Source organism: Ranitomeya variabilis, chromosome 3 (assembly GCF_051348905.1).
Source record: "Ranitomeya variabilis isolate aRanVar5 chromosome 3, aRanVar5.hap1, whole genome shotgun sequence".
NCBI classification, from domain to species: Eukaryota; Metazoa; Chordata; class Amphibia; order Anura; family Dendrobatidae; genus Ranitomeya; species Ranitomeya variabilis.
Genome location: NC_135234.1, coordinates 25342126 through 25362212, shown reverse-complemented (window position 1 = coordinate 25362212; position 20087 = coordinate 25342126). Strand labels below are relative to the sequence as shown.

The 20087-nt window shown below is 41.7% G+C and overlaps 1 protein-coding gene across 1 annotated transcript in view; it reads left to right on the top strand.

Annotated features, from left to right (window-relative positions):
• The first annotated feature begins 11446 nt into the window (after window positions 1–11446).
• Window positions 11447–20087, top strand: part of TMPRSS3 (transmembrane serine protease 3) — a 73235-nt gene continuing 64594 nt past the window's right edge. The window contains exon 1 of the mRNA XM_077299093.1: window positions 11447–11461. Within this exon, the coding sequence (XP_077155208.1) occupies window positions 11447–11461 (15 nt within the window). The remainder of the gene's footprint in view (window positions 11462–20087) is intronic.

Below are 20087 nucleotides of genomic sequence, written 5' to 3'. Positions count from 1 at the left end.
TAAATCGGTACTTTACTTTATTATGCTAATTCATGCAAATTTCTAGGCAGAACAATACCACATACCTCCCTTTTATCTGTTATCTGTTGTACAGTACTTAGCTGAAAGGTGCTCTTCACTCCTGAACTGCTTTCCTATCAGCACCTACGTTAATGGGTGGCAAGATAACCCAGTCTCACTGCCGTCCCTTTAAGACATCAGTAAGTCATTGTAATGAATTGTTATGTTGTTAATCACGGTGATGTTTCATCTGTTTCTGCCCATTGATCCCAATTAACAGTTCTGTCTGTTCACTTAATTATTTATTTTACTTGTAAAGATGAAACTGAAGGAGAGATGGAAATCCAATGAGGCCCTGTAGGGAAGCTGCCACGCAGTGAATCCACACAATCAATGCTTTATATGCTGAATTAAAATGATTTATCTGCTCTTCTGTTGTTGTTGGGGCTTAAAATAAGTCTGTGCAAACAAGAAAAACAGTGTAATCTATAGTACATATAACATCCTATGATCAGCTCAGTGCTCATAGCTACAAACAGTCACCTGCTTGTCACCCAGACGGGTAATCTGACATCATAAAACATGAGGGACAGGTCAAAGTAAAGAATAAGTAGCAGCTAGTACACATTTCTAGAACTAAATCGTTCATACAATATAACTTGTAATAAACAACGGCCCCAATTTCTCATTCATTGGCTTATTGTTCAGTGTCCAAATGAAAAAGGCACGGTATCGCTGCAGAGAAGTCCACAAGAAAATGGCTGCCACGCGGTGCAGCTCTCCCCATTAGAAGAAGTTAAAGGAAAAGGCCACCTGGAAAGGTCTGAAGGTGAATTCTTGCTGACCGGAGGACGGAGCAGTATACTGATCGGAGGTTCCCTGGGTGGCTGCAGGTGCAGCAGAGGTTGGTGCAGCGCTCGTTGGGGATTTGTGAATACTCTTACGGAAAACCTTGCTGCGGTTTGGTCTCGCTGTCAGAGTCACTTCGGTCATCTTTGCCGATTTAGTTGCAGCATGCATGAGTCTCAGCTGTTTAACCCTTTCTTCTTCCATCTTGCGGCGGTAATCACCAAACATTACCCGCATCACTTGCCGTTTCTTCACCAATGGGACTTTCGCACTCCGCTTCCTGCAGGATGTGAGCATATAACTACTGTAATACTGCTCCTATGTGCGAGAATATAACTGCTATAATACTGCCCCTATGTACAAGAATATGACTACTATAATACTGCTCCTATGTACAAGAATATAACTACTATAATACTGCTCCTATGTACAAGAATATAACTACTATAATACTGCTCCTATGTACAAGAATATAACTACTATAATACTGCTCCTATGTACAAGAATATAACTACTATAATACTGCCCCCTATGTACAAGAATATAACTACTATAATACTGCCCCTATGTACAAGAATATAACTACTATAATACTGCCCCTATGTACAAGGATATAACTACTATAATACTGCCCCTATGTACAAGAATATAACTACTATAATACTGCCCTGTATGTACAAGAATATATCTACTATAATACTGCCCCTATGTACAAGAATATAACTACTATAATACTGCTCCTATGTACAAGAATATAACTACTATAATACTGCTCCTCTGTACAAGAATATAACTACTATAATACTGCTCCTATGTACAAGAATATAACTACTATAATACTGCCCCTATGTACAAGAATATATCTACTATAATACAGCCCCTATGTACAAGAATATAACTACTATAATACTGCCCCTATGAACAAGAATATATCTACTATAATACAGCCCCTATGTACAAGAATATAACTACTATAATACTGCCCCTATGTACAAGAATATAACTACTATAATACTGCCCCTATGTACAAGGATATAACTACTATAATACTGCCCCTATGTACAAGAATATAACTACTATAATACTGCCCTGTATGTACAAGAATATATCTACTATAATACTGCCCCTATGTACAAGAATATAACTACTATAATACTGCCCCTATGTACAAGAATATAACTACTATAATAATGCCCCTATGTACAAGAATATAACTACTATAATACTGCTCCTATGTACAAGAATATATCTACTATAATACAGCCCCTATGTGCAAGAATATAACTACTATAATACTGCTCCTATGTACAAGAATATAACTACTATAATGCTGCCCCTATGTACAAGAATTTAACAACTATAATACTGCTCCTATGTACAATAATATAACTACTATAATACTGCTCCTATGAACAAGAATATAAATACTATAATACTTCCCCTATGTACAAGAATATAACTACTATAATACTGCTCCTATGTACAAGAATATAACTACTATAATACTGCTCCTATGTACAAAAATATAACTACCATAATACTGCTCCTATGTACAAGAATATAACTACTATAATACTTCCCCTATGTACAAGAATATAACTACTATAATACTACTCCTATGTACAAGAATATAACTACTATAATACTGCTCCTATGTACAAGAATATAACTACTATAATACTACTCCTATGTACAGGAATACAACTACTATAATACTGCCCCTATCTACAAGAATATAACTACTATAATACTGCCCCTATGTACAAGAATATAACTACTATAATACTGCTCCTATGTACAAGAATATAACTACTATAATACTGCTCCTATGTACAAGAATATAACTACTATAATACTGCTCCTATGTACAAGAATATAACTACTATAATACTGCCCCTATGTACAAGAATATAACTACTATAATACTGCTCCTATATACAAGAATATAACTACTATAATACTGTTATGTACAACAATATAATCACAATAATACTGCCTCACAGATATAATATTCTATATAACCAAAGATAATATTAGTTTTCATTAAAGTGAAGGATCAGACTGAGTGGAATTATCTCTATATGTTTTATTACGTGGTGGATATAACGGTTTCTTTGCACTGTTGGGTCCTGGTTTCTTATTCAGTCAAGGATAATGTGTATGGAGATTATATGTTCTTTTCAAGTTTTCCCAAGTTTCCTCTCACAATACAAAAAAACGTGCTCATATGGAATTTAGACTATGAGCCCCGATGGGGACAGTAAGTGATGCCAATGTCTGTAATGTGAGGCAGTATAATAAATAATACATTTCAGAGAAAACCAAGTCTCTCCATAGTTTGCATTACATCCCAGTTTGCTGCAGACGCCATACTTTCCATGCCCGTTCCTTCTTCAGGCCCCAACCCTGGAGCCAGTAGGTGGCAGCAAAGCTGTATAAATGAAACCATCACCTTGATTGATATTTTCCTGATGATGGAAAACATATTTATTCATGTTACTCGTATCGGAAGCTGAAAATATGGAACATTGAATCACTAAATGAAAGTCCACATTTGTCAGGATACAAAATGCCACCTAAGACATCAACACTAAATTATAACCATTGCTGGGAGACAAAAAAAGTTTTGATAAAGTTCTGATAAAGGGAAAATGTTAAGGTTGTTTATTAGTTCACTACTTTCTTAGATATTACATGAAAAGTATATAATACTCCATGCAGATACTGCTGACACAGGTAACAGCAGGTGCAAAAATTGTGAGTGCAGTTATTAAGCTTCAACCACTGAAAAGACACCTTCTTCATGGCCGCCCAAGAGGAGCAACATTGGTGGCAGGAAGAGTCAGGTGGAGGCTCTCATGTGGTCAAAAGAAAAGAAAATGTTTTCATTAGCTAGGTAAAAGAAGAGCAGAATTCTGGCATGGCATAATAAATGGACATTTAAAAAAACAAAATCAAATAAAAACACACAATCAAACAGAACAGCTCACCCCATCTGTATCATTAACAATCCGGGTGCTCGGCAGTCTGAGCAGGCATGAAGATAAATGTGACTGAAGAAAAAGTCGTCACTCCGCACATGTTTCGGAATGAAATTCCTTAATCATAGCTACCCTGGAGGACATAGTGAAGATTTTTTCCTCTTTTCTCCTCAAGATGCTCGAACAGATGAAATATTGTAGAACTTTGGGAGTTTTCAGCAAAGCTGTGGAGATTTGTCAACTCTTCTAGATCAGATTAGATCAGATAGACAGACATGGTGGACAGCAGTGTGAGCAGTCTCTTCTAAACTCAGTACCTCGAGAATCTCCAGTATTAGATCAGATAGACAGATAGACATGGTGGACAGCAGTGTGAGTAGCCTCTTCTTACCTCAGCACCCCTGGTATCTCCAGTATTAGATCAGATAGACATGGTGTACAGCAGTGTGAGCAGCTTCTTCTTAGCTCAGTACCTCGAGAATCTCCAATATTAGATCAGATAGACAGATAGACATGGTGGACAGCAGTGTGAGCAGTCTCTTCTTAACTCAGTACCTCTAATATTATGAGCATTAGATCAGATAGACACGGTGGACAGCGATGTGTGCGGCCACTTCTTACCCCAGCACCCCTGGTATCTCCAGTATTAGATCAGATAGACATGGTGGACAGCGATGTGTGCGGCCACTTCTTACCCCAGCACCCCTGGTATCTCCAGTATTAGATCAGATAGACAAGGTGGACAGCAGTGTGAGCAGTCTCTTCATACCTGAGGACCATTGGTATCTTCAGTATTAGATCAGAAAGATAGGGATGACAACATTGTGAACATACTCTTCTTAACTCAGCACCTCTAGCATTATCAGCATTAGATTAGCTACACATGGTGAACAGCAGTGTGAGCAGCCTCTTTTTGGCTCAGCACCCCTGGTATCTCCAGTATTAGTTCAGATAGACACAGTGGACAGCAGTGTGAGCAGCCTCTTCTTACCTCAGCACCCCTGGTATATCCAGTATTAGATCAACTAGACAAGGGAGACAGCAGTGTGAGCAGCCTCTTCTGAAATTAGCATCCCTGGTATCTTCAATATTAGATCAGCAAGACAGGGAACAGCAGTGTGAGCAGCCTCTTCTTAACTCAGTACCCCTGGTATCTCCAGTATTAGATAAGATAGGCAGGGTGGACAGCAGTGTGAGCAGCCGTGGTATCTCCAGTGTTAGATCAGCTGGACAGGGTGGACAGCAGTGTGAACAGTTTATTCTTACTTCAGCAAAGCTGATATCTCCAGTATTAGATCAGATAGACAGGGTGCACAGCAGTGCAAGCAGCCTCTTCTTACCTCAGCTCTTCTGATGTTTCCAATATTAGATCCCCTAGACAGGATGGACAGCAGTGTTAGCAGCCTCTTCTTACCTCAGCACCCCTGATATCTCCAGTATTAGATCAGCTAGACAGAGTGGAGAATTGTATCAGTGGCTTCTTATCTCTGCACCCCTGGTATCTCCAGTATTAGTTTAGATAGGCAGAGTGGACAGCAGTGTGAGTAGTCTCTTCTTAACTAAGTACGTCTTAGATCAGATAGACACAGTGGACAGCAGTGTATGCAGCCTCTCCTTACCTCAGCACCCCTGGTATATCCAGTATTAGATCAACTAGACAAGGGAGACAGCAGTATGAGCAGCCTCTTCTTAACTCAGTACCCCTGGTAACTCCAGTATTAGATCAGATAGGCAGGATAGACAGCATGTGAGCAGCATATTCTTACCTCAGTACCCCTGGTATCTCCAGTATTAGATAAGATAGGAGGGGGACAGCAGTGTGAGCAGCCGTGGTATCTCCAGTGTTTGATCAGCTGGACAGGATGGACAGCAGTGTGAGCAGTCTCTTCTTACCTCAACACCTCTGCTATCTCCAGTATTAGATCACCTAGACAGAGTGGAGAATTGTATCAGTGGCTTCTTCTTACCTCTGCACCCCGGGTATTTCCAGTATTAGATCAGACAGACAGGATAGACAGCAGTGTGAGCAGTCTCTTCTTACCTCAGCACCCATGGTATCTCCAGTATTAGATCAGATAGGCAGGGAGGACAGCAGTGTCAACAGTTTCTTCTTACCTCAACACTCGTGGTTGCTCCAGTATTAAATTTGGTGGACAGCAGTGTGAGTAGTCTCATCTTTTATCAATACACAAAAAAAGGTTGCACTCTATCGTGCCAAAGCATGTCGAATATGAAATACATGAAATATGAATAGCAAAATGGTTTTTGAATTTTTGAACATTAGCAAAAATAATTATTAGACGCTTTGCACAAAATTTGGCCAAATAGTGTGAGCCCATCAACCATCGTCAAGGTGGTCTCAATAATCTGATGGGTCCCTGACCTCCCTTCACCATGTGGTTTTTAATTACATCTAATCACACTTGGTTCCGGCCAACCCATATATGTAGGCTTTACTGAGACAGGTGTCCACATACACCAATGCATTCAGACATTAGCCTTAGCCAAGTGTTCACATTTGGACAGGGAGCTCAGGGACCCATCAGATTAATGAGGCCACCTTGACGATGGTTGATGGGCTCACACTATTTGGCCAAATTTTGTGCAAAGCGTCTAATAATTATTTTTGCTAATGTTCAAAAGCCATTTTGCTATTCATATATTCTGCTGCTTGAAATCATTATGCTCTGTTAACCATGGTTACATCCAAGGAAACATGTGAAGTCACCAATGTTTTCATCAAAAGGGCTTTACAGTTACAGATATTGCTGCTTGTAAGATTGCCCCTAAATCAACCATTTTTTGATTAATCAATGACTTAAAAAAAGAGACTGTCTCCCAAAAGGGATTCAGCTACAGGATTGTTTCAATAACAGTGTGGAGCTTGTTCAAGAATGGAAGTGTATGTGTGGGAATGGGCCGACATCACGTTCCGCCTCCCAAAACACCCTGCTATGATACCATTGATAACCTGTGGTTAATCCTCATCAGTCAGGATCTGGCCCTGAAGTTAATATCCAGCAGCAGAAGTCTGAAAAAATAAGGGTCCGTGCTGGAAATATTAAGTCTTTACATAAACTTACTGCATTTGTCAATAAAAGATTAACGCTTATAAAATGCTGATAATTGTACATCAATAACAAAAGAAACATGTGACTGACAGATCCAAAAACACTGAAACCGCAAAATGCTGGAACCAAAATTTGTGTCCCTCAAAACTTTTTTGCCATGACTGTACAACTGATTCCCTGTTGACAAATGTTTTCAAGTATGGCATCCTGGATTAAGAAAGGGCAAAGTTTGAATTTGCCTGCTTGTATAGATTTTCCTGGGAAATTTGATTTATAGAGAAAATATTTTTCACAATTTTACTGTATTTTATTATGGTCTGGGGTCTCTCCAGATGTGAGAGCAGAATTAATGTAAGGTGCAAAAAATAAACAAAATGCTTATGCTGACTTCACCATTCTTATCTTCAGCATCTCTGGTCCTCACCGTCAGCCGCACCAGTCCTTGCCATATCTTCTTATCACCACCTCAAGTGCTGAATCTCCAAGCCTCATAGGAGGTGGAAGTGCGCAAAAAGTGACAACATCATGGCATCATGATGTGCACCTGTACTGTAACACCTCAGGTTCTTGGTTGTCACAGTGGCATTGCTTTCCTCACGGGGAGAGTGATATCATGCTTGGAAGTGAGGAAGGATTCCTTTTATCAGGTATTCACATACATGCAGCAGAGTTCTGACTCCAGGCGAGAAGGGGGAGCTCTGAACCCAGTTTAACTAGGAGCTTCCCTAGATATAGATATATATTCTGGTCTGGAGGAGGAGATAGACAGTGTCAGAGGGCAAAATGGAAAGGAAGCAGATGGTGAGAGTCTGAGGTCTGAGAGAGAAAGAGGGGGCCGTGCAGCCAAGAGAGGTGCTGCAGCTCCTAGAAGGAACGAGAACAGAACAGTTTTGTAGAGACAGTGAAGGAGGGAAAAGAGCAAAGGAGAGTTGAGAGCTGGAGAGAGAAGCTGCAACTGGGCTTCCTCCACGCTGAGCGCAGATACCGGTAGCCGGCAGACTGAGGTTGCGAGGGTAACTCTATGCCTCACTGCAGCGGATTGCAAGTTACCTGTCCACAACTGACACCCGAGGACACAGCAGAAAAGAGCCAGGGTCATGATAGAGATCCTGTAAAAAGGCTCGAGCTACCTGTCATATGGGTAGTGTCCTACCTACAAGGGGGACAGTGAAGAAACGTGAGGACCTTGAGTGAGGCCTAAGGCAGCAAGGGACTACATCACAGCACTAGAGGGAAGGCTTCTAACTCCACCTGGTAAAGGGGACTCCCAGCTCGCTTCCAAGCCGGCCGGATCATACCTGGACCTGTGATCCGGTATCCTGGACTGTGGCTGCCTGAATTAATCAGTAAACCACGTAAAGAGACTGCAAACCCGTGTCCTCTGTTTCTTGCTACACAACCCACTATCTTTATCTATACACCGGGAGCCCTGGGGACCCAGCTTCACCTATGGGAAGCCATACCATCTTAGCTGCCATAACATCACCCCAGTGGCCCCCTTTAAGCAGCGTCGGTCACCTCTGACCGAGAACCACAGGTGACATCACGAACACAAACTTTATTCAAAACCCCTTTAAGGACATTCCCTTTTACTTGGACACCTAAGGCCATGGACCGGGTCGCCACCATCGTGACCTCTCCTTTAAGTATCGGACCCGGTACCGAGTACTGGCCCTGGTGGGTGTTTCATTACTATGTACGGAAACATCACATGCCCCATTAATGCTGAAAGTCCTGGCCTAGAATGAAGAAACCTGAAAATTCAACACTTGCAGCAGTCATAAGATGATGAGACAAGAACCGGACAGGTGCTGGTTTACAGCGAAGGTCCTTTAAGGTTCAGTTGAATCCACGTGGAAGTAAATGACTAAAAATTCATATTTTGGTTATTGATGAATTTTGTAATATTCCAATATATTTCAGCTGCACTCGAATATATTCGCTCATCTCTATTTAAAACAATTGCGCAATGAAATTTGTAGAAAAACTGATAGATTAATTACTTATGCTCTTTTTATTTCTGCTTTGATCTTCCTTGTGTAGTAATGTATTATGCAATAACCTACTACTTTTAGAATCAGCACCATGGAATAAGTTTCTATTGTATCTCCTTTTAAAAATACGGTAGTCTATTTAGAATGATGGTGCACTGTTAATTAAAAAGTTCTGTATTAGAGCTAATACGTTTTGCCCTAAATATTCAGCATACAGAATGGAATTTAATTAATGGTATGGACAAGAAGCAAATCGTCAATGAAGCAATAGTAATTAGACAACCTGCTCCAAAAAGGGTGAATGGTGTATGAGAAAAATAGAGGAGTTTTCCCACCAACGATGCCCAATACAACACAGCCAATAAAGGGGAGAATTTAGACCCCGTAGGGGTACCACTGGTCTGTAAAATTACAAATCATCAAACATAAAAAAATTATGACCAAAATGAAAGAAATTAATTGACATCAATAAGAATTGCTGGAGTTGTAAATTATATGTGTTGTACATGGCAAGACGATGCTTCAAATTATGTGGGATGCATGAACATAAGTAACCAACATTACATGAAAAAATGTCATTTTTTTAAGAGGAAAATTTCTCAAAAGCAGTTAAGAAATCCAAACTGTCTCTAAGAAAAGCATAACTCTACAGCTTAGAGGTTGTAAGTGACCATACACCCAGACACCGATCCTTCTCTCACTCAATCCTCCTACAAAGGATTTTTTTTACATTTTAAATTTGACCTGATACTTTTTTCCCTTTTTACTTCTACAGAGATAGGAAAGGTTATATGCTTTGAAAGTAAGAGCTTTACCCTCCTGTGGCTACATTAATAAAAAAACATTTAATGAAGTTCACTTCCCGGTACTGTAGGGTTCACTGTGACGGATAACAGATCATATTTCCCGTGATTCACACTGAGCACCATGTTGGAATCGTCTCCCTACTATAAACTCTATTAATATTTTAACAGGATCTTCATCTGTGATACAGCAATTTTATTTCTCAATGACATTTCCTTTACGGTGAAGATCATTATCTTCACTCTCATTCCAGACCTGATATATTAATGATACAGTGCGTGTGTAGAGTGTAAATGTAACCACTAACATAACAGCCACATTCCCAAACAATGGGGCAATTTGTCAAATTTTACCTTTATGTCATATGATAATTACTATATTACTGCTACGCACAAATATATAACTTTTATAATACTGCCTCTAAGTAAAAAACTTTGTAACTACTATAATACTGCCCCTATGTACAAGAAAATATCTACTATAATACTGCTCCTATGTACAAGAGTATAACTACTATAATACTGCTCCTATGTACAAGAGTATAACTACTATAATACTGCTCCTATGTACAAGAATATAACTACTATAATACTGCCCCTATGTACAAGAATATAACTACTATAATACTGCCCCTATGTACAAGAATATAACTACTATAATACTGCTCCTATGTACAAGAATATAACTACTATAATACTGCCCCTATGTACAAGAATATAACTACTATAATACTGCTCCTATGTACATTAATATAACTACTATAATACTGCTCCTATGTACAAGAATATAACTACTATAATACTGCTCCTATGTACAAGAATATAACTATTATAATACTGCTCCTATATACAAGAATATAACTACTATAATACTGCTCCTATGTACAAGAATATAACTACTATAATACTGCTCCTATATACAAGAATATAACTACTATAATACTGCTCCTATGTACAAGAATATAACTACTATAATACTGCTCCTATGTACATTAATATAACTACTATAATACTGCTCCTATGTACATTAATATAACTACTATAATACTGCTCCTATGTACAAGAATATACCTACTATAATACTGCTCCTATGTACAAGAATATAACTACTATAATACTGCTCCTATGTACAAGAATATAACTACTATAATACTGCCCCTATGTACAAGAATATAACTACTATAATACTACCCCTATGTACAAGAATATAACTACTATAATACTACCCCTATGTACAAGAATATAACTACTATAATACTACCCCTATGTACAAGAATATAACTACTATAATACTGCTCCTATGTACAAGAATATAACTACTATAATACTGCTGTCTATAAGAAAGGATCTGTAATTCTTTAGATTAGAGTTATGTTAGATCAATCATTTATACCGGTATGTATACTTTTTTGGGGAATTATTGACTATTATTATACTACTACTTGCATCAATCACTTTATTGTCCTTCATCCACTCCTCTCATCATCCACATGTTGGGGCATTAGAGGTGGAGAATGCTCATCTTACCTCAGTACCGGTATCGTCTGATCGATACAATTAGTGATTTTGGACTTCTTGGTCACCATAGTGACTTCCCCGACTATCAGATGTCAGTGACGAGGCTCAGTTACACTGTATCGCTTGCACCGTCCTCCAGCGGAGGCGACTTCCAATACTTTGCAGTGTCAAGGAAGCAGAACGGCTGCCATATGTTATAATGAGTGGAGAAAGTGTTACAAACAGCGACCATGAGCACTGAGAAGGTAAGTGTCTGCGGATGGGATGAGCTGATGTAGCAGAGCTGGATTTATCATTTATTTCTCTGGCTGCACATAGTTTTTGCATCTGAACTACAATAACATGGGAAGCGTACCTGAGGTCTGCTACATCTGTATATTATATACTGAGCATGAGTGACACATTGTAACAAATCCTTCTATAAAATGACAGAGGCATCAGCGGGAATCAACATTGAGGGGCATGAAACAAGCTCTGTGATGTTTCCGTCAGTCCCAATAAAATTGCTGGTATTGTTTGAGAGAAGAATTTGTGATTTTTTTTTATCTTGTAGCTCCAGAAATTTATCATTTCAATGTGGGTTTTTTTCCTTCTCTTCTTACAATTTTTTTTTGCTTTTTTTAATTTAAATATTTCAGGATTGTTTTTGGCCTTGAGACCCAAAGTGAATTGTATCAAAGTCCTCTAAATTCTTCCCCTGCAGAGCTGTCACATACAAAGCTATAGAAGGTGCAGAGACAGCAGTTGTATCTGGACCTGATGGCTGAAGGGGCCCGGAGACCCCTCTGTCACATACGAGGGCTTCAGTATGATGTCACTGTAGCATTGTATACCATGATTAAGACCTTATCAGGTCAAAACGCGTCGGTTATTTATTGTATCACCATGAATTTTGAATTTTAGTCAAATTGTTTGAATAAACTGGACTTTTAATCCAAGTCTTCACGCTGGAGATCTTCCTTCTTCCTCCTTTTTTTTCCACTGTAGCATTGTGTCGTCATTTTAGTTCTACCTGTATATCCCTTCCTCATCTTTACATGTATCCTACCTCACTAGTTTTTTATATATCCTTCCTTCACAAATTTACATATATCCTCTCCAGCTTTCCATGTATCCACCATCCCCAGCTTTATATGTTTCCTCCCTCCTCAGCTTTATATGTATCCACCATCCCCAGCTTTATATGTATCCACCATCCCCAGCTTTATATGTATCCACCATCCCCAGCTTTATATGTATCCTCCCTCCTCAGCTTTACATGTATCCTCCCTCCCGAAATTTATATGTATCCTCCCTCCCCAGCTTTACATCTATCCTCCCTCCCCAAATTTATATGTATCCTCCCTCCCCAGCTTTACATCTATCCTCCCTCCCCAAATTTATATGTATCCTCCCTCCCCAGCTTTACATGTATCCTCCCTCCCCAGATTTATGTGTATCCTCCCTCCCCAGCTTTACATGTATCCTCCCTCCCCAGATTTATATGTATCCTCCCTCCTCAGCTTTATATGTATCCTCCCTCCTCAGCTTTATATGTATCCTCCCTCCCCAAATTTATATGTATCCTCCTCCCCAGCTTTATATGTATCCTCCCTCCCCAGATTTATATGTATCCTCCCTCCCCAGATTTATATGTATCCTCCCTCCCAGCTTTTCATGTATCCTTCCTCCCCAATTTTATGTGTCCCCCCTCCTCAGCTTTACATGTATCCTCCCTCCTCAGTTTTTCATGTATCCTCCCTCCCCAGATTTATATGTATCCTCCCTCCCCAGCTTTATATGTATCCTCCCTCCCCAGCTTTATATGTATCCTTCCTCCCCAGCTTTATATGTATCCTCCCTCCCCAGCTTTATATGTATCCTCCTCCCCAGCTTTATATGTATCCTCCTCCCCAGCTTTATATGTATCCTCCCTCCCCAGCTTTATATGTATCCTTCCTCCCCAGCTTTATATGTATCCTCCCTCCCCAGCTTTATATGTATCCTCCCTCCCCAGCTTTATATGTATCCTTCCTCCCCAATTTTATGTGTCCCCCCTCCTCAGCTTTACATGTATCCTCCTGTTGTGAATTCGGTTTGTGGGCTCCCCCGGTGGTCTGTTATGGTAGTGTCTCTTATGGGCCTTCCTCCATCTCTGATTACCTGTCGCCACCCTCTTGGGGAGTTTCCTATTTAAGGCTGCTTGGCTGTTAGTCACATGCCGGCCAACAATGTGCTAGTAGCATTCTGTTGCATTCACCTGCCTCAAGTTCCAGTTCAGCTAAGTTGAATTTTGTTTCTTGTTTTGCTATTTTTGTCCAGCTATCTGCAATGTGACTCTTCAGTGCTGGAAGCTCTTGTGGACAGAAAATTACTACTCCAGTGGCATGAGTTGTCACTGGAGTTTAAAGTAATTTCTGGATGGTGTTTTTGAATAGTGATTTTTAGGTCGACCGTGAAGTAACTCTTTCCTGTCCTTCTGCTATCTAGTAAGCGGACCTCACTGTGCTAAATCTGCTGTTCATCCTACGTATGTCATTTCCTCTGAACTCACCGTCAATATCTGTGGGGGCCTACAATCATCTTTTGGGGTTCCTCACTGGAGGTAAGGCAGGCCTGTATATTCCTCTTATAGGGGTAGTTAGATCTCCGGCTGGCGCGTGGTGTCTAGGGCATCGTAGGTACATCCCCCGGCTACTGTAAGTGTTGGGTCAGGTTCAGGTCACGGTCGACCTTAGTTTCCATCACCCGAGAGCTAGTCCGTTTTGCATTTTTTTCCCATGGTCATTGGGGTAACCATAACAGTTTGGCCGGCCTATAAAAAATCTATGTGTTAAAATATGCACTAAAGTAGGAAGGAGAAGAAAAGGTTTTTTTTTTTTTCTGTGTTTGAAAGTGCACCTTAGTTTGATCATTTGTATTCCTTGCTTAAACTGCAGTCTTCAGCCTTTTTTTTTTCTCCTCTCCTCTTAACCTCTGAATGCTTGGGTTACACCCATTTGAAACATGGATCCACAGAGTTTAGTTGCGGGTTTGAATAACCTTGCGACAAAAGTACAGAACCTACAAGATTTTGTTATACGTGCTCCAATGTCTGAACCTAAGATTCCTCTGCCTGAATACTTTACCGGAGACAGATCCCGGTTTTTGAGTTTCAGAGAAAATTGCAAATTGTTTTTGTCTCTGAGATCTCACTCTGCTGGTGATCAGACTCAACAAGTTAAAATTGTTATCTCTCTACTGCGCGGCGACCCACAAAGTTGGGCATTTGCATTATCGCCAGGGGATCCTGCGTTGTTAAATGTAGATGCGTTTTTTCAGGCTTTGGGGTTGCTTTATGAAGAACCTAATTTGGAGATTTTGGCTGAGAAAGCCTTGATAGCTCTTTCCCAAGGGCAAGATGAAGCTGAGATATACTGCCAGAAATTCCGTAAATGGTCGGTGCTTACTAAATGGAATGAGTGCGCTTTAGCAGCTAATTTCAGAGAAGGTCTCTCTGATGCCGTGAAGGATGTCATGGTGGGGTTCCCTGTGCCTACAGGTCTGAATGATGCCATGAAATTGGCTATCCAGATTGATCGGCGTTTGCGGGAGCGCAAATCTGTGCACCATATGGCGGGGTCTTCTGAGGAAGAATCTGTGCACCATATGGCGGTATCTTCTGAGCAAAAACCTGTGCACCATATGGCGGTGTCTTCTGAGCAAAGACCTGTGCACCATTTGGCGGTGACCTCTGAAAAGGCATTGGAGCATATGCAATGCGATCGTGTTTTGTCTAGAGGCGAACGTCAAAATTACAGGCGCAAAAATGGATTGTGCTTCTACTGTGGAGATCCAGCTCATGTTATATCAGCATGCTCTAAACGTATAAATAAGGTTGATAAAAAGATTGATAAATCTTTTTCTACAGGTACCTTGCAGTCAAAATTTCTTTTGTCCGTGACATTGATTTGTACTTTATCATCTGTTACTGTGGATGCTTATGTGGATTCTGGCGCCGCTCTGAGTCTCATGGATTGGTCCTTTGCCAAGCGTTGTGGGTTTGATTTGGAGCCGTTGGAAGTTTCTATTCCCCTGAAGGGTATTGATTCTACACCTTTGGCTAGCAATAAACCACAATATTGGACACAAGTGACTATGCGTCTTACCCCAGACCATCAGGAGATTATTCGTTTCCTTGTATTATATAACCTACATGATGTCTTAGTGCTTGGATTACCATGGTTACAGATTCATAATCCCGTCTTGGACTGGAAATCTATGTCTGTGTTGAGCTGGGGATGTCGGGGTATTCATGGGGATGCACCTTTGGTTCCTATTTCTTCATCTACTCCCTCTGAGATCCCAGCATTTCTGTCAGATTTTTATGATGTCTTTCAAGAGCCTAAAGTTGATTCTCTCCCTCCCCACAGAGAGTGTGACTGCGCTATTGAATTGATCCCCGGTAGTAAGTTTCCTAAGGGTCGCTTGTTTAATTTGTCTGTACCTGAACATACTGCTATGCGGGAGTATATCAGAGAATCCTTGGAAAAGGGTCATATTCGCCCCTCGTTGTCTCCACTAGGGGCAGGATTTTTCTTTGTAGGTAAAAAGGATGGTTCATTGAGACCTTGTATCGACTATCGACTTTTGAATAAGATTACAGTTAAATACCAGTACCCGTTACCTTTACTGACTGATCTGTTTGCTCGTATAAAGGGGGCTAAGTGGTTCACTAAGATCGATCTACGTGGTGCGTATAATTTGGTGCGGATTAAGCAGGGGGATGAGTGGAAGACCGCATTTAATACGCCTGAAGGCCATTTTGAGTATTTGGTAATGCCTTTCGGTCTCGCGAATGCCCCTTCCGTTTTTCAGTCCTTTATGCACGATATTTTCCGTGAATATCTGGATAAGTTTATGATTGTGTATTTGGATGATATTCTTGTTTTTTCGGAGGACTGGGAATCTCACGTTCAACAGGTCAGGAGAGTTTTTCAGGTTTTGCGAGCTAATTCTCTTTTTGTAAAGGGCTCAAAGTGTAGTTTTGGAGTTCAGAGAATTTCCTTTTTGGGATATATTTTTTCCCCTTCATCTATGGAGATGGACCCTGTCAAGGTCCAGGCTATTTGTGATTGGATGCAACCTACTTCTTTGAAGAGTCTGCAAAAGTTCTTGGGTTTTGCTAATTTCTATCGCCGATTTATAGCGGGTTTTTCTGCCATTGCTAAACCTTTGACTGATTTGACCAAAAAGGGTGCTGATGTTGCTAATTGGTCCTCTGCGGCTGTGGAGGCCTTTCAAGAGCTTAAGCGCCGCTTTTCTTCCGCTCCTGTGTTGCGCCAACCTGATGTGTTACTTCCGTTCCAGGTTGAGGTGGATGCTTCGGAGATCGGAGCAGGTGCAGTTTTGTCGCAGAAAGATCCTGACTGCTCAGTAATGAGACCATGTGCGTTTTTCTCCCGAAAGTTTTCGCCCGCTGAGCGAAATTATGATGTGGGAAATCGGGAACTTCTGGCCATGAAGTGGGCGTTTGAGGAGTGGCGTCATTGGCTTGAGGGTGCTAGACACCAGGTGGTGGTCCTCACTGACCACAAGAATCTAATTTATCTTGAGTCGGCCAGGCGTCTGAATCCTAGACAGGCGCGCTGGTCGTTGTTTTTCTCCCGATTTAACTTTGTGGTGTCATATCTGCCTGGGTCCAAGAATGTGAAGGCGGATGCCCTCTCTAGGAGTTTTGAGCCTGACTCGCCTGGTGATTCCGAACCTACCGGCATCCTGAAGGATGGGGTGATATTGTCAGCTGTCTCCCCAGACCTGCGGCGTTCTTTGCAGGAGTTTCAGGTGGATAGGCCTGATCGCTGTCCGCCTGGTAGACTGTTTGTCCCTGATGATTGGACCAGTAGAGTTATCTCGGAGGTTCATTCTTCCGCGTTGACAGGTCATCCTGGAATTTTTGGCACCAGGGATTTGGTGTCTAGGTCCTTCTGGTGGCCTTCTTTGTCTCGAGATGTGCGCATGTTTGTGCAGTCTTGTGATGTTTGTGCTCGGGCCAAGCCCTGCTGTTCTAGGGCCAGTGGGTTGTTGTTGCCCTTGCCTATTCCTAAGAGGCCTTGGACGCACATCTCTATGGACTTTATTTCTGACCTTCCGGTTTCTCGTAGGATGTCTGTCATCTGGGTGATTTGTGACCGTTTTTCCAAGATGGTTCATTTGGTACCTTTACCCAAATTGCCCTCCTCCTCTGAGTTGGTTCCTCTATTTTTTCAGAATGTGGTGCGTTTGCATGGTATTCCTGAGAATATAGTGTCTGACAGGGGTACTCAGTTTGTGTCTAGATTTTGGCGGACGTTCTGTGCCAGGATGGGTATCGATTTGTCTTTTTCGTCTGCATTCCATCCTCAGACTAATGGCCAGACTGAGCGTACTAATCAGACCTTGGAGACTTACTTGAGGTGTTTTGTGTCCGCTGATCAGGATGATTGGCTTGACTTTTTGCCATTGGCAGAGTTTGCCCTTAACAATCGGGCTAGTTCTGCCACTTTGGTTTCTCCATTTTTTTGTAATTCAGGGTTTCACCCTCGGTTTTCGTCCGGTCAATTGGAGTCTTCGGATTGTCCTGGAGTGGATGCTGTGGTTGATAGGATGCATCAGATTTGGGGACAGGTTGTGGACAATCTGAAGTTGTCCCAGGAGAAGACTCAACAGTTCACTAATCGTCATCGGCGTATTGGTCCTCGTCTTTGTGTTGGGGACCTGGTGTGGCTGTCTTCTCGATTTGTTCCTATGAAGGTCTCGTCTCCTAAGTTTAAGCCTCGGTTTATCGGCCCTTATAGGATTCTGGAGGTTCTTAATCCTGTGTCCTTTCGTTTGGACCTCCCAGCATCTTTTAATATCCATAATGTTTTCCATCGGTCATTATTGCGGAGGTATGAGGTACCGGTTGTTCCTTCTGCTGATCCACCTGCTCCTGTGTTGGTTGAGGGTGAATTGGAGTATGTGGTGGAAAAGATCTTGGACTCCCGTGTTTCCAGACGGAAACTTCAGTATCTGGTTAAGTGGAAAGGTTATGGCCAGGAGGATAATTCTTGGGTGACAGCATCCGATGTTCATGCTCCCGATTTGGTTCGTGCATTTCATAGTGCTCATCCAGGTCGCCCTGGTGGTTCTGGTGAGGGTTCGGTGTCCCCTCCTTAAGGGGGGGGTACTGTTGTGAATTCGGTTTGTGGGCTCCCCCGGTGGTCTGTTATGGTAGTGTCTCTTATGTGCCTTCCTCCATCTCTGATTACCTGTCGCCACCCTCTTGGGGAGTTTCCTATTTAAGGCTGCTTGGCTGTTAGTCACATGCCGGCCAACAATGTGCTAGTAGCATTCTGTTGCATTCTCCTGCCTCAAGTTCCTGTTCAGCTAAGTTGAATTTTGTTTCTTGTTTTGCTATTTTTGTCCAGCTATCTGCAATGTGACTCTTCAGTGCTGGATGCTCTTGTGGACAGAAAATTACTACTCCAGTGGCATGAGTTGTCACTGGAGTTTAAAGTAATTTCTGGATGGTGTTTTTGAATAGTGATTTTTAGGTCGACCGTGAAGTAACTCTTTCCTGTCCTTCTGCTATCTAGTAAGCGGACCTCACTGTGCTAAATCTGCTGTTCATCCTACGTATGTCATTTCCTCTGAACTCACCGTCAATATCTGTGGGGGCCTACTATCATCTTTTGGGGTTCCTCACTGGAGGTAAGGCAGGCCTGTATATTCCTCTTATAGGGGTAGTTAGATCTCCGGCTGGCGCGTGGTGTCTAGGGCATCGTAGGTACATCCCCCGGCTACTGTAAGTGTTGGGTTAGGTTCAGGTCACGGTCGACCTTAGTTTCCATCACCCGAGAGCTAGTCCGTTTTGCATTTTTTTCCCATGGTCATTGGGGTAACCATAACATCCTCCCTCCTCAGTTTTACATGTATCCTCCCTCCTCAGTTTTACATGTATCCTCCCTCCCCAGATTTATATGTATCCTCCCTCCCCAGCTTTATATGTATCCTCCCTCCCCAGATTTATATGTATCCTCCCTCCCCAGCTTTATATGTATCCTTCCTCCCCAGCTTTATATGTATCCTCCCTCCCCAGCTTTATATGTATCCTTCCTCCCCAGCTTTACATGTATCTTCCCTCCCCAGCTTTATATGTATCCTTCCTCCCCAGCTTTATATGTATCCTCCCTCCCCAGCTTTATATGTATCCTTCCTCCCCAGCTTTACATGTATCCTCCCTCCCCAGATTTATATGTATCCTCCCTCCCCAGCTTTATATGTATCCTCCCTCCCCAGCTTTATATGTATCCTTCCTCCCCAGCTTTATATGTATCCTCCCTCCCCAGCTTTATATGTATCCTCCCTCCCCAGCTTTACATGTATCCTCCCTCCCCAGATTTATGTGTATCCTCCCTCCCCAGCTTTACATGTATCCTCCCTCCCCAGATTTATGTGTATCCTCCCTCCCCAGCTTTACATGTATCCTCCCTCCCCAGATTTATATGTATCCTCCCTCCTCAGCTTTATATGTATCCTCCCTCCTCAGCTTTATATGTATCCTCCCTCCCCAAATTTATATGTATCCTCCTCCCCAGCTTTATATGTATCCTCCCTCCCCAGATTTATATGTATCCTCCCTCCCCAGATTTATATGTATCCTCCCTCCCCAGATTTATATGTATCCTCCCTCCCCAGATTTATATGTATCCTTCCTCCCCAATTTTATGTGTCCCCCCTCCTCAGCTTTACATGTATCCTCCCTCCCCAGATTTATATGTATCCTCCCTCCCCAGCTTTATATGTATCCTCCCTCCCCAGCTTTATATGTATCCTCCCTCCCCAGCTTTATATGTATCCTCCCTCCCCAGCTTTATATGTATCCTTCCTCCC